General features: G+C 41.3%; 1 protein-coding gene across 1 annotated transcript; it reads left to right on the forward strand.

Moving 5' to 3' along the window:
* The first annotated feature begins 2,496 nt into the window (after positions 1-2,496).
* LOC126379771 (uncharacterized) lies at positions 2,497-6,320 on the forward strand. The gene is made up of 5 exons (XM_050028590.1): positions 2,497-2,511; positions 2,570-2,692; positions 3,958-4,230; positions 5,090-5,615; positions 6,295-6,320. Exons 1-5 carry the CDS (start codon positions 2,497-2,499, stop codon positions 6,318-6,320), a joined length of 963 nt encoding a protein of 320 aa, XP_049884547.1.
* Positions 6,321-16,088: the final 9,768 nt, after the last annotated feature.

Genomic DNA, 16,088 nt, shown 5'->3' on the forward strand with positions numbered 1-16,088 from the left:
TCCGATCACAACGCCGATATATATTTTATACCCTCGAGACGTTTCCTGGAAAAACAAAAATTTTGTATGGCGGCCATCGTGTTTTTCCGCCATTTTGTTTTTTTTTAACCGTGACGGAATTTGACTAAGATTTAAATAGGTGTCGTGAAAGAAAAATTGGTTCACGTGAGATAGTTTTGCCAGGCCGTAGGGTGTATCTCTGATGCGGAGCAGTTTTTGGTGACCAGAAAGTATTTTCGTACTCTACATGACGTTTTGAGCAAGCGCTCCATACATTATTGTTACCCAAAGGGGCTTCTTCCAAAATAAACAAAATTTTGTATGGCGGCCATCTTGTTTTTCCGCCATTTTGTATTTTTCACCGGCGATTGGTTTAGACCAAGTTTTAAATACGTTTTGAGAAAGAAAAATTGCTCCAGGTTTTATAGGCCAGGCCAGGCCATAGGGTGTCTCCCTGATGCTGACCAGTTTCCGAATGTCTGGAAGTTTTCCGGGGCCTAGAGACCGATCTGATCAATTTGACTTTACAAACGCACTAGTCACCCCTACATTTTTTGGAAATTCGCTTCGATTTCTCTGGTCTCCCATCATCAGACCCTGAGTTCCTTGACATGGGACCACCTTGGGTATATCTCCTTTCGAACAAAAAAATAATTATCAAAATCGGTTCATATACGACGAAGTTATGCCCGAACAAACATAAAAAAAATACGGTCGAATTGAGAACCTCCTCCTTTTTTGAAGTCGGTAAAAAGTAACTATGCCTCTGTTATTACATTATACTTTTGAATAATCAATTATGTTCCCGAGCAATTAATTATCACGTTAAATCTGTACAGCGCTATCTATATTTTGTTTTTGGGAAGTGTAGCTTGGAAAGTCGCTTTTTGTGTTGTTTAGGAGATAGCTGTGGTCGTATGGCAATTTCTCCTATAATTATGTTTACCACGGCATTCAAACAAATCACAAATATCTTGCAAACCGCCCGATACACATTTTATGGCAACACTGCAAAAAGGGCAGTTTCGTAACTAGAGGGCGCTGCTTGACGAAAATGTCAACTGCCATGCCAAGCAACAACAAAATAAGTTGTAAGTAGCACTCAATGAGTAATACTACGTCGTGGGTGTGACGTAATAGTACCTATGTTAATCTGTAAGATGTCGTTGTATCTTTAGTAGACCAGGTATGGTTTTACCTACTCGGTCGGCGGGCATTTTGTAAAGTCGAACCTAGCCTAATAAAGAGTATTTTTCTCTGTGCTAAATATATATACCTACCTATTGATATAAGATAACTGTGATAAACGGCTTGACACTCACTAAAACTTCACGTCATCGTCTAGGTAGGTAGCTAGGTACCCACTTTACCTACTTAATTATTAGGTTTAATAAAACTTATAGGCAACATTAGTCACCTAAATTGATAATAATACCTCACAATATTGATAAATATATCAATCGTTGACTTATTTGTCACGAGAACCATACAAAAAAATCCATAAAGTTCTACTGTTCCTCGTCTTCCTATGATAGGTAGGTATTTGGAAGCAGCATCCCCAAGACGTCAGATAGGGACATGCATTATATACTATGATAGCAGGTAGAAATCTCAATGATAAAAGTAAAGATCTTGATATTTTCAATAGTAGCTCGCCCTCAGTAAAGAGGAGTTTGACGACGACGCCCTGGAATGTTCCCAAAGTGGGATGGTTCCCGTTTTAAAAACTCGTTAATAGTAAGGATACTGGCTGTTTTTCTTTTTCAAATAATAATTGGTCTTTCTTGTACTCTAATCTTATCTGCCTAAAGGTTAGGTAATAAAGCTCTTTTTACCCGACCTCGGCGACGCAAAAAGGAGAGTTATTACATAACTTTTGCGACTTTTTACTGCTGGGAACGTTCCCAAAGTGGGAACATCCCCGGGAACGGCACATCACCGGGCACTTACGGGGACGGGTTTTGTTCGTTGCTGACTTATTTGTAAATAGTACCATTTGTTATTTGTTGTGTTTTAGGTACATTTGTACACCTTATTTGTGCTTCTTATAGGGTAGTGTTATGTGTATACTTATAGGTTGCTGTCAGAGCGATATAGGTAGTACTTACCTGTTTTGGCTCGACTGTGCTCTATAATGTACAGAAGATGCATTTGAAATCTACTAGATGACCCGCTGAACTTCGTATCACTCTTTTCCATTTTTATCACCGTTTAAACTTTCCCTGGACTTGCACGAATATTTCAAGACTAAAGTTAGCCTAATCGGTTCAGCCGTTCTCGAGTTTTAGCGAGACTAACCAATTAGTTTTTATTAAGTATAGGCAGGTATCGCCCTAATATAGATTTTAAATGTAAGTAGGTGTTGGTTTTTCTAAAAGTAAATGTATAGTATGATTAGGTTGAATTCCTACCGATATGTTATCATAGAAACTGGATAATAATAATTGCAGTAATTACGGTGTAGGTAACTGCGTGGTACAACGTAAAACAGTAGAGATGAGTGGCACTCTGGTAAGTATTAGTCAGTAGGGTAGAGTACAAGCTTCCTGGCTGTATTTGGGTTAGGCAGGGCGGCGAGGCGGGGCGGCCGTGCCAGGCGCGGGCCGCCGCCGCCGCCAGCAGCACGCCAGCCGCCAACAGTGCCCCCGCCAGAGGCGCCGCCGTCGCGCGCTGCACCTGCCTGTCTCTCGCGGTTCTCTCGCTACTGCCTTCTTATACCTGTACTCCATAAAGACCTGACTACGTTGTAGTGTTATGCCACGGCATTCCTATACTTACTTTTCTTCTTCATTACGAGTTCCAATGCCTCGCCATCCGTGGTCTTGAAAAGCATATAACGATGACATTAAGATTCATATTTTACCTGTTCAATATGCAGGACATAACAAAGCACAATATCTAGATGATTCGATATTCAAGTGTCATTCATGTGCATTACGTTTACATATAATATATATAAGTGAAAAACCATGTAGGCAAAACATGAACACCAGTAGATCAGACGCTGCGACTTCTACGGAGGACATAAAGGTACGTAAACATTATGTACGAACGACTAGTGGTGGTGGGGCCGCCGCCGCGTGCTTGCGGCGACAGTAAATACACAGCACAGGAGCTGCCAGTGGCACACAACATGGGCGTGACAAACATAATAGGCAGTTGTACCCGCTCACTGTACGTAGATCTGCGTTTCAACATTACGTAGGCTAAAGGTAAACATTTTATGCCTTCCTCTTTCGTAGGATTTGACATAAAAAGATAGAATACAGCTTAATGCGAAAGAGTATACCTACTCATTGAAGTATAATAAGTTACAATAGTACGTACCTAGCCAACAAAATTACTACGTATAATTGACAGTTGTTGTTGTTCGGACCATTCTACAACGCGGAAGGTCCTATAATCAGTCAGTTACCCAGTGGTTATCTACTAAAGATGTGTTATCTCATTTTATACTGCACACGAGGAAAGACCCTTCTTCCTTTTTTAAAAGGGGCAGAAAGTACAGCATTACTGTCAGACAAATCCCAACAAAAACATGTTCATGTAAAGTGTGCCAGTCAAAAAGTTATCGGATCTCATGTAGAGCTAAGGTTCTAACTCTACACGGACTAACTATATACCAACCCAATGTTTACAAACTCTACACGTTAGGCAAAATAGGCTTGTCTGTTTCGTTCCGACAAGAACTATAATAACAGAATGGCAATGACCAGAGAATGAAGTTGCCCATGGTGACGGCATAAAATAGTTTTTTTCACCTTACGCTCATGTGATGGTAGCGAAATGGCCATAGAATTTGTAAACATTGGGTTTGTATATAGTTAGCCCGTGTAGAGTTAAAAGCTAGGCTCTACATGAGATCTGATAACTTTTTGATATTATGATCGATAAGATCTCGTCTAGACACATTTTACATGAAAATGTTTTTGTTGGGATTTCACTTCTTTTTGATAGATACTTAGGCACAGCTTTCCACGCACCGGTCGCCTGCGGCGAATTGGGAGCGAGTCGACAGAGTCTTCCCGTTCCCTCTCCGCCGCTCCGAAGGTGACGATCGCTCTCCAGGCCTGCTCGCTGCCGCTCATGGCCCTAACCATGGCCGACAGCGAGAGGTCCGCCCCTATTACTGTGGACACGGCAGCGCGAAGGACCGCCCAAGCGGAGCACTCCTCGCGCGTGTGTCGTGCCGTATCCACTATGCCGCCCACACAATGGTGGCACTCCGCAGTTGGTTCCCTCCTGACCACCCTAAACAGTTACTCACCAAAGCACTCATGCCGGGTGAGGACCTGTGTGAGGTGGTAGGTGGGAGCGCCAGGGCACTCGATCCAGTCCCGAAGGACTGGTCGAATTGCCACCACCAACTCCCGGCTTGAGTTCGGGAGGCAGTGCCCCCTACACTTGCGCTGCGCTTTGCTCGTCTTGGCGGAGGCACTCCCGTGCCCCCAGATAAAAGTGAAGAAGAAGTGTATGTTTTTTTTGTCCCTAATAAATGCGGGAAGAAAAAATCTATCTACGACGGAAAATTCCACTTGATATTAACTCAGAATCATGGTCAGAATCATCCCTCTGAGTATTCGTTACGATGTCACTAACACCCTGTATATATATATATCGTTTCTTTCAAACGCCGTTTTCTATATCATTTAGCCGTTTTCAATTATCATTCTAAATATAATTTATCACAAGAGTGTAGTTTACCGCTAGATTCGCCCTTCGAGCCTTCGAGCCGGATGTGTGAGAGGTCACACGTGCACGTGGACTTTTGTACACCATTATTGACATAAATACGGACCAAATTGATAGTCTCCTTCTTTTTTGAAGTCGGTTAACAAATATTAAATTATATTTATTTATTTATTTTTATTTTCCACATATTTAGGTGTAGTAAAAGCACTAAGTACCTACATCACTCGGGGGAAAGTAGAATTGCTAACTCGTTGGTAATCGATCACTTTCTTCTCTTGGTGAACAATGTGCCTGCCATTTGTCTTTCAAGGCATCTATTATAGGTATTTATTTCCGATGTTTTGATTACTTATTTATTTATTTATTTTATGTTTACACTTCATTTTTATTATACTAGGGTCGACCTTTGTGTCTCTTCTACTTCGCGCACCCATTCGGTGTGCTGTCTTGTGAGCCACCGACGGTGCTGCTGCCCGGCGCGGCCTCCGCCGCCGCCCCCGGTGCCGCCGCCCCCGGCGCTATGGCCCGCCGCGCAGCCGCGCCCGCCGCCGCCTGGCCCGCCGCCACCGTGCCCGCGCGCCGCCTGCCTCCCTACACGCGAACGCTGCCGCCTTTAAGATTGCCAACACCGAGACCGACCTCGAGTCCTGGTGACTGTGATGACGTGTGGTCAAGGAGCATTTTTGTACCTCCCGAGAAGGTATCTCTGCCGCCTATAGAGTTGCCATTGGCAACGGGTGAAATGTGCCCTGCTGGCTACTCCGCGGTTGCGGTGAGTGGAGGAGTGGACGCGGTGCCGGCGGGCGGCGCGTGCGCTGTGGGTGCAGCCCGCGCTCGGCGCTCCCCGCGGCCAGGCCCGGTCGGCGTGCGCAAGCGTTCACGTGGCGCACTTACACGCCTGCTGCGCCGGGCTGTTGCTACAGGTAAGTACGTATTATCGATTTGTGTACTTTTAGAACCATAACTACTTGCGGCACAGTACTTACCTACTACTAATAATATACCTACTAAGTAATTACGCCTGTTATTCTTTGTGACAACGGAGGAAGATAACTTATTTGCTATAGTATAGTTTTCCTATAATGTTTGCCTCACCTCAACTTTGGGGGTGGCACGCTTTTCGACCGGACGGAGTTACTCCCACCATACGGTTCCGTTTTACCATTTTGTTTCGGAACCCTAAAAATTAATTACTCCACGAGTAATGTTTTTATTATTTTACAGAGCAATTTTCAATAAAATATTATTACAGTTTTAATTACCTAATGGTACTACTTAAACAGGGTTTCCCGTATGTAGTGGTAATCATACGGAACTTGGGATGGCTGAGGTCATGACAATAACAAACCAGAAATCGTAGTGTTCCATTTATTATAGAACATTTTAATTTAATTAACATAACACACATAGGCAAATTACCAACAAAAGAGAAATAGGAGAGTACCTATACCTACTTACATTAGGCGGATAGGTAATACATATAAGGCATGCGCCATTGTATATTTGTGGTAGGTGTACGTACTTGCATGGGGAATGGGGACCACACTTGACAGATATATTGATGATACATTTCAAGATTAAGATGAAAGATGTTTGGTTCAGAGTTAAAACGAGAACGAGAGGGTTAAAACGGCCCCATCGAAGCAATTCATGTAAAAAAGTAATATTGCAATTTGACATTTGCGCATATAAAAGTAAGTGCGCAATGCAAACAAATGTCAAATAGCAATATTGCTTTCTTAGATGAATTGCTTCGATGTGGCCATTTTAACCCCCTGGTCATCATCATTAATTTAAGACCCACGGTCTTGCCGGAGTAGCATTCTCCACTCTTGTATATCTAAAGCCAATTCTTTGACTTAATTATAACCACGACGTGCGTCTTCTCTTTCATTTGTTCCATGTAAGCTCTTCTTGGTCTTCCCCGTCCTCTATGTCTTCTATGATCTTTTTAATAATTCATAGTGTCGTATTAACTGTTCTCTCTTCTGTCCTCAATAACAGTCAATAATTGTCTCCTTTTATTTTTTTATTTCATTTTTCCTTTCTCTTACTCTTGCTAGAATTTTTTCATTATTAACCCTTTCTGTCCAACTATTTTTTTCCATCCTTCTCCAACATCACATTTCAAAGGCATCGATTCTCTCTCTGTCTTTCTGTGTTTCACATCCATAGATGACTATACTCCATACGAAAGTTGTGATGCATCGTTTTCTGATTGCTTTGGCTATCTTAGCCTTGAACATGTACTCCTTGTTATGGAAGGCTTGTTTTGCCATTCTTGGTATGTAAAGTTAGGTACTTACTTACATTTTTAATCGGGATTTTACTTAATATAATTGTCTGTCTGTTTGAGTTTTGGAAATTGTTATAATTTTGGTTTTCACAAAAACAAAAACGTTCATGTTAAGGTCGTATTTTTAAGATACCAGGCTCGATATAGCGTTGAATTTTGATGTCATTTTAAAAGTAAAGAAATGTGCATGAACATGGAATGATTCATGACTTGAAATGTACTGAAGACTAGGCGTCATGGTGTTACGATCTTAGCCTGTCTCTTAAAAAAGGAAAAAACAATATTCATGTCTTGTTTATACTGTCATTTGAAAAAAAGCCATGTCTAGTTATTGGATATTGTAAAAATCTGCTTTTAGTAGCACCTCGTTAGCATTCTTATCTAATATATCAGTGAACAACAAGTTCCTAAGTCGTTCGTTTGCCGCATGCCGGTAGAAATTCCTTTAGATAGCCGCTAGTCGGTGCACGAGAGAAAAATGGGGTTGGATATACCGCGCGTGCACGCGTGCTGTGGCGTGCTGCCGCTGCGCGCGGGCGTGGTGGCGGGTGCGGCGCTAGGCGGCGCGTGCGGCGCTCTGCACGTGGCGGCGTACTGGGCGGGTGCGGGCTGCGTGCACGAGCCACTGCGGCGGGCGCACGGCGCACTCGGCGTGCTAGCGGTGGCAGCGCACGCGCTGCTGGCGGCGGGAGGCGCGGCGCGCAGCCGCAACCTGTGCGCGCTGTACGTGAGCGTGACGCCGCCAATGCTGGGTGCGCTGGCGCTGCTGGCGGCCGCCGACGTGTCGTTGCTCGCGCTCGCCGGGCGCGCGCCGCTTGCCGCGCTGCTAGTGCTGGCCGCGCTGCTTGTGTTGCTCTTCTCGCTCTACCTCAACGTTATCGTAATCAACTTTGAGTCTACTTTGCGGTCATGACTGTTTGTGATAAATTCCTTTGATACGTATATATGTTTTAAATCAGAGGTTCAATCAGTAATAATTAGTCACAGCAAAGTCATCACTATTATTAATAGGTATTGATTATGAATACCTATAGCAGTGATGTAATATAACATACATAACATACTATGTTTAAAAATTGGTGACCGGTGGCGTGAGGGTTGGCTGACAGTACTAGCAGTGAGGGCAGCTGGGTCGGCGGGGGCGGCGGGGCGGCGGGGCAGCGGGGGCGTGTGGTCACTGGTCGGCGGCGCGGGCGGCCGCGGAGACCGCAGTGCGCGCCGCGACCGCCGCCCGCGAGCCGCGCGCCGCCCTATCCGCGCCCGGTCACCGGTGACCGCACTGGACCACAAACTGGTTGACAAAGTCCTACTGGACTGGAATTGAATGAAACCTTTGGAAGTTTCGTCAACTGTCCCTGTCCAACGCATCTTCTTTTCACCTTAGGTAGAAACATAATATTTACAATAACATTAAACGTAACAACATAACATAATATGCTCACGACTATATTCACAATTAGGGTAGTCAGAAGTATATGCACCATTCACAGAGGTTTTTGTTACACCAACATGATAGAGTGTCCTTATCGCCGTTTGTAGGTAATCTTCTTATGGTAATGTTCACTATCGAATCAATTAGCTGCTATATCATTGTGTGAGTGAAAATAATACAATGCATTGGAGCAAGTCTAGTTCCCCTCCCCTTTCTAGTTTCACTCCCCGTTTGAGAAGCAAGCTGATAACGACATGGCCACAGTAACTTTTTATATTAATATTACAAGTCATTTGAAGTCATCATCATTAACATAAGAGCCATGCTCTTGTCGGTGTAGCATTCTCCATTCTTGTCAATCAAAGGCCAATTCTTTGACTTGTTTTCGCCTTCTCTTTAATTGTCTGTGAGCTATTGTTGATCTTCCCCTTCCTCATGTTCATTATTATTATTTATTTATTTATATTTATTATTATGTTTGTTTCTGGAAACAAAACTATTGAGATGTATGCGGTAACACTTTCGCATAAGTGGGAACAAGATTTTTCTCAACCTACTATCTCTCTATGAGTTATAGTCAAAGAACGAACCTCCGTCGCGCGTCGCTCCTAGATTTGACTAGTCAATCCTCGGGTCTGGCGACTAGTCTCTGTCAAAGCACAGGATACAATATAGTAGTACTTAGTTCAATTGGTTTGGACTTTGACTGTAGGTATGTACATACGTACACAACATACAAAATGCATATACGAATTACAAAACAATACAAATATATATTATTCCACCAAAATAAAAGGAAATATTACCAAAAGGCTCGTAACTAGGTAAATGGCAAATAGCGGCCTTATCGCTTAAAGCGATTTTTTCCAGACAACCATAAGACGAGGAAATATTTAAAAATTAAAAAGTTTGCGGTACAAACTATAAGTACAACTTATCAATTGTATTCTGTGTTATATTTCGAACTTTAACCAACGAGTTTATATCTAATCCCAGGAGCGTCTTGGGCCGTCGACTCTCGCCGCCGAAACTCTGTTTAATGAAACTAGGGTTTATCTAGTCAGACCTAAATTGGCTTTAGAAACGTACAATATTTTTTGGGTTGTAATGTTTGTTCTTTCGAATATAGCAAGCGATTTATGAAGCTATTGACTGATACTGGTATCACCTGATACATGTGTAAGGCACGTCACGCCGGCGCTGCTCCCGCGGGCCACCACGAGGCGTACGAGCCACGAGCGTCCACCTGCGCGCACTGCAGACGCACATTGGGGATCCTCTCGCAGTCATCCTCGGTGGTGGTATTTACATCTCGTAGAGGTGCTTGCGGCCCGCCGCGTATGTGTGTGTGTTGTGCATCAATTAATTAGCACCATATTATACATCGATGGTGTGTATAGTGTAATAGCCGAGATTGTTTTTATTGGGAAAGCCATAGCCTTCATAGTGGAAATCCCTCCCAACCATTCCATTGCCATACGCCTCAAACTAGGTTCTATACTGTAACCTGTACCACCACCTAAGTCCTTTGGAAGTAGAGGTGGTACCTAACAAAACAAGTAAATATTTTTCTGAAATTCTTCCGAATTGTGATGTTTAGGAGATAGTCGTGGTCGTATGCCGAAGATGGTATCCCTTAGGTGTTCTATGGCCGTGGTAAGCAAAGTCTTAGGATTCGACCGAAATATTTTGTCGTTGCGTCTTACTAGCGGGTGTGATTTTGCCGTAGTCGGGTTTTAGTTCTTAAACTTATACTTTACTTGTATTATTTTTAGGTTAATGTCTTATTTATTAAAATTATGTGCTTGCTTTATTTTATGCAATATTTGGAGAAGCAACTTGCCCGTTATATGCCTGGTCTGAGCAGTTATGTCATCAATCCAATGTAAGTAATGCAGGCTGATATGAGATTGTTGAATTTATAATTCGTTTCGGTTTAGTCGTTGTGCCCGGCGTATCGTACGAGTGACTGAACTGAGTTTTTCCTGCTCTAGACAGGTTCATTCAGACGATAAAATGTGATTCTTATCACGATGTGGTTATGGTGACAGAGATCGTACAACTAAATCTTTGAATGATAACTTTGCAAATATATCACAAAAGATTCACCCACAATAAATAGAAGTATCATACTATTCCTGTTACTTACCTACAAATATGAACACCTTATTATTATAAGAAGTTGAATTTCAGAGAAAAATAAATCTTATTATTAAACGGGTGTGACACGCATTGGGTCGGTGTTAGATTTAAAAACATAAAGTTCTTTGTTAGCAAAGGTCAAACGTGATATTTATAGTAATTTATAGGTACGTAAGACATTACGCGCGAGGTCCGCCGCAGCACGGTCGGCGGCGGGCGGCGGCGGGCGGCGGGCGGCGGCGCGGTGGTGGCGTGACGGCGGCACGTTAGCGCGCGCTATCGATCAGCCGCCATCCGGCCAGCGGGTACTGTGCGCTAGCACCCACCATACGACCGCCAGTCCACACATGCTTGGCTGAAATAAATTGCCATGTAACAAGAAGAATCAAGCTGTTCTGTTCGGTGCATGCATGTAGACGGAGGATAGATTGTCTTTGCTGTTTGAGAAGATGCAACCGACGACATGTCATATCAAAAACCAGTCCCCCTGCCCTACAACCGGTCGCAGGTGACAAAGGCAGCCGCGTGTACGCGTCTAGCCACAGTGCACGCCATTGATGCATACCTAACATGTTGCTATAGTTGGTGCACGCACACCCGCAGCCGGAGGCGGCTGGCCAATGTAGGCCAAATAGCTTGTTTCGTTTTCCGTCGCCATGGTAACGTCGGAATATTCATCGTGTCATTGTGTCGTATAAGTAACAACAACAGTTACAACTGATCGTGCGGCCGCCCTTGGTTATCCCGGTTCATCTAGTGAAATCATACCAACCCCCTCGGATTCTCACCAGCAACCGCTTCTTTCCCTCCAGCGTCACACATCTTCAAGGGCGTCATGCTGCCTACTAAAATTCTTTCATACAAAAGACATCAACGGGCTCATTGTTTTTCTTCTATAACTATGTTTTTTTTACCATAACTGTACTCAGATTGATTTTGTTATTATTATTATTTCATTCAGAAGATGACGCAAATTTCACGTTGGGGTAGGCAGAGACGGATATTTTTAAATTTATTTCTTGAAGAAATAACTTATATGATTTGTTTGTCTCAGATTGGCGTAGCGGCGCCTAGAGAGCCTCCACGGTTCCCTACAGTCTGCACATCCCCCGACATCGTACTAATGTTGGCAAATACTCTCCATTATACCGTTGTATGCTAACTTATAACAAAACATGTAACAATAACATCGACATCTTCGGCGGAACCCTCACTAACTTTAAATATTAAATTACGAGTATTATATTATATTCAGTTTCATATAATTTAACTTTTTATTATAGTTTTAACCAACATTGTTATTATTTAACTTTTCTAACTTTAAGTTACCTCAAACACATGTACGTGTTGTTTTATTATTTGTTTAACATTTTAACTTGATGTTGTATACGCCTGTAATGTTACAACACACGGCCACTGCCGTTGCATTTTACTTGTATGTAATTTTTATGAATATACCGATGGTGTATCTTAAATAAATAAATTCAACAAAACACCCTCGCCAAACTGGTACAGTTCGTTGGCCAATAGCGCTCGATTCTAATTAAGTGACCCACATACCTGGAATATACCTGCATGTACCGCTGTGAATTGCTGACCCGTCGAAATACCAACAGTCATTACCTATAAGTACCAAATTTTCTTATGAAAAACCGCGGACGATCAATTATCATTTGACAACTCAACATTACGTAATAAATGTTTTACAAAACCTACATCTCACAAAATGATTGTTTTGTATACTTACTCATTCATCATTTTACAACAGAACATTGGATAATATTTCAGATCAATAAAAATCTGACGATCAACATTTATTTTCTGCCACTTGGTCAAAGTAGTACCTACACAGCACATGGAGGTAAACTCGGACAGGAAAGCAACGAAAGACGACGGAGGTAACTGCGCGGCACCCGGCACACCCGATACAGGTTACCAAGGTTTTATGGCTCGCTTTGCAGGCAAACCTACTTTTGCCTACGTAAACTAAGAACATATAATTATCTTCTTTTTATGTTGACAGACCTTTTAATAATACATATTCTATAGTACCTTGATCAAATATTATTTTTTGTTTACAACATTTTACTCAGAAAAAAATATTCAAAAGAAAGTGTGTTAAAAATGTAACAATATAATTTTAAAATGAGTTGTGATTCAAATATTATGTTTTGATCACAGACATTTAATAAATGTCAAAATAACACCAACGTAAACGACTCATATCCCCATTTAAACGCGGTAAGAACCCGTTCTTATGTACCCCTATGTCGTCTCCTTATTCTTTATCTTTCACTTACAGCGTTACAGGAAATGGACATACTCGTAATTTGTTTTCCGTCATCATTTTCCGAAACTGAAAGCGCTTTAATGTTTTCCTCTAACGCTGTTAGCGGTGATGATTTCAGCTGCAATATGTTCACCTATCCCTTTGCTTGATATTGTCCTCCCTATGATTACTTTTCTCGCTGTTTATTGATGAGGAAGCAAGAGAAGTGTGTTAGGATCGAAGCAAATGGAATTCCATAGCCTCTGCTTACCTCAATGAGAATTAGGCGTGAGTTTATGTACGTAGTCGGTCCCAAAGTTCTGTCACAGGCACATTATTTTTAAATTTCGAACATGCTTTTAGAAAAATTTTATGGCGTTCCATTTTTGAATGTTTGACAATTATTTTAAAACAAAAAATGATCATTTTCCGTGATTTATTACGATGGAGTGGACCTTGAAAGAAAACCGAATCGCAATTTTAGCGTTGCATCGCTGTGGACACTCGCCGAGTACCATTTTCAAGTTGCTCAAAAATTTGAAAATAACACTTAGGTTTGTGTATCGTACCATAAATAGGTATAATGAAGTCTCAAGTGTTGAGGACAAGAAAAAAAACTGGCCGGCCTCGCTCCGCAAGAACACCAGCAGTGATCAAAGCGATAAAGGCGCGCATACGAAGAAATCCTGTCCGAAAACAGAAACTGATGGCTTTGCAGATGGGGGTCAGTAGAAAAACAGTCAAAAAGGTTTTAAACGAAGACCTTAAGTTGCGAGCATACAAGAAAAAGAGTGGACACTTACTTAATGCCCGCCTGAAAGCAATTAGACTCAAAAGATCCCGGTTGTTATTAAAACGGTACGCGAGAAACCGACACCGTGACATACTTTTTACAGACGAAAAAATTTTTGATATAGAAGAAAAGTACAATAAGCAAAACGATAGAGTGTACGCAGAGAACTCTGAAGAAGCAGGAAAAAAAGTTCCGCGGGTTCAACATGGGCATCATCCATCTTCAGTGATGGTCTGGTTAGGTGTCTCTTACTATGGGCCAACGGAGGTCCATTTCTGCGAAAAAGGTGTCAAAACCAGTGCAAAAGTGTACCAAGAGACGGTTTTGAATCGGCTTGTCAAAGATCTGCCCAACACGCTAGTATTTTCAGGACATCATTTCGTGTTCCAGCAGGATTCTGCGCCTGCACACAAAGCCAAAACTACTCAAGCCTGGTTCGACCATCAAAAAATTGACTTTATTAGACACGAAGATTGGCCTTCCTCCAGTCCGGACCTTAATCCTCTGGATTATAAAATTTGGCAGGTCTTAGAGAACAAGGTCTGTGCTAAACCCCACAAAAATTTGGCGAGCCTGAAGTCAGCCATAATTTAAGCCGTCGCTGAAATAGACATGAATATGGTGCGTGCTGCGATAGATGACTGGCCGCGGCGTTTGAGGGAAGTTATTAAAAACAAGGGAGGTCATTTCGAATAATTTTAAGTTATTTTCATTTCTTAATAAATATACTTTAAATTGATATATAAATTTTTATAAACTTATTGGTACTTTTTATTTTATCACTATTTTCATATATGACAGAACTTTGGGACCGACTAAGTATGTGTATGTATTTACTTTAAAGGCCCTCGGGCACCGTTTGAGACATTAAAATGGTAATAGCAGCGTTAAAATAATAAAACAATTTTAGAATGTCCAAAATAATCTGCTTATCAAGCATAAGTAGTACATACTTTTTGCAACACAGTTGCTCAAAGTTGGGAGTCATAATATTTTGTTTGGTGTTTGTTTTATAAACAATTTTTTTTTATTTTTAGTATAATGGAAACCACTGCCCTATTTTTCCCTAAAAAGTAGCATGGAGAATGCTACACCGACACGAGCGCGGCTCTTAAATTGATGATGATAATGGAATTATCAAAATAAATAAGTAAGCTTTTATTTCATCATTCAAGTTAAAGTATACAAAAGTACTTACTAAAATAAAAAGAAGTCTTCAAAACTACTTCGACAGAAAGTTAGAGGAATTTGACGAAGCAAACAGCGCTGTGTCGCAGGTTCTAAGTTGGTTTACAGTAAATAACCTAGTTCTAAATGCTAAGAAAACGAAGTGTATTAAATTTGTTCTACCAAACGTAAAGAAAGTAAATAATAACATTAAAATTAACGACGAGAAACTAGATTTTGTTGAACACACAGTTTTCTTAGGAATTACTGTAGATTCAAAACTTCAATGGGGCCCACATATTGTATCACTAGCGGGCAAGCTAAGTTCAGCAGCATATGCCGTCAGAAGGATCCGACAACTCACAGATGTACCCACTGCTAGACTTGTCTACTTCAGCTACTTCCACAGCATAATGTCTTACGGTATTTTGCTGTGGGGTCGAGCCGCTGATGTAGAAACTATTTTCATCATTCAAAAAAGAGCAGTTCGCGCTATTTATAAGCTGCGTTGTCGGGACTCTTTGAGGGAGCTGTTTAAAGAAATAAATATACTGACGGTCGCAAGTCAATATATATATGAAAACATTATGTATGTACGTAAAAACTTATCTCTCCTTCCGAGAAACTGTGAAAGGCATACTTACAATACAAGAAATAAACATAAAATTGCTATTCAAAATTCTAGATTAAGTAAATTAAATTCATCTTTTTTGGGGTTATGTATACGTTTTTACAATAAAATACCAGATAATATTTTAAATTTGTCAGAAAATAAATTTAAAGCTCACGTGAAGCTTACTTTATGTAAAAAAGCTTATTATAAGATTAATGACTACCTAAATGATAAAAATGTCTGGTATTGAATGTGTTCCTCTAGTTATTAAATAACTTGTAATGTATATCCTCATTGGTTTTTAAAAGATGTGTTGCTGTTGCAGTTTCTTGTCATTTCTTCTCCTCAGCCATAACACCTTGCGAAATGACGTAAATTCAAAAATGTTACATTGACCTTCAACAAGTTTATCCATGATAATTACGTTGAATAAATGATTCTGATTTCTGATTTCTGATTACTAGTTACTACACAGGCCTAAATCTTGTAATCAATCGAAAACAAAACGCAATTACCTTGCGGTGCCCCTCTTTGATGAATATCCCTACTCTCCAGCAATGCGAATCACTTCACGAACTAAGTGAGTAGGTAACCGTTGCACTATAACAAATATTATGGAAGTGTGGCGCCTTACGGTCTATGTAGGTGCCGGGCTCATCTCGAGTTACCATTGAGGTGCGGGCG

The sequence above is a fragment of the Pectinophora gossypiella genome, chromosome Z, assembly GCF_024362695.1.
Source record: "Pectinophora gossypiella chromosome Z, ilPecGoss1.1, whole genome shotgun sequence".
Lineage (NCBI taxonomy): Eukaryota > Metazoa > Arthropoda > Insecta > Lepidoptera > Gelechiidae > Pectinophora > Pectinophora gossypiella.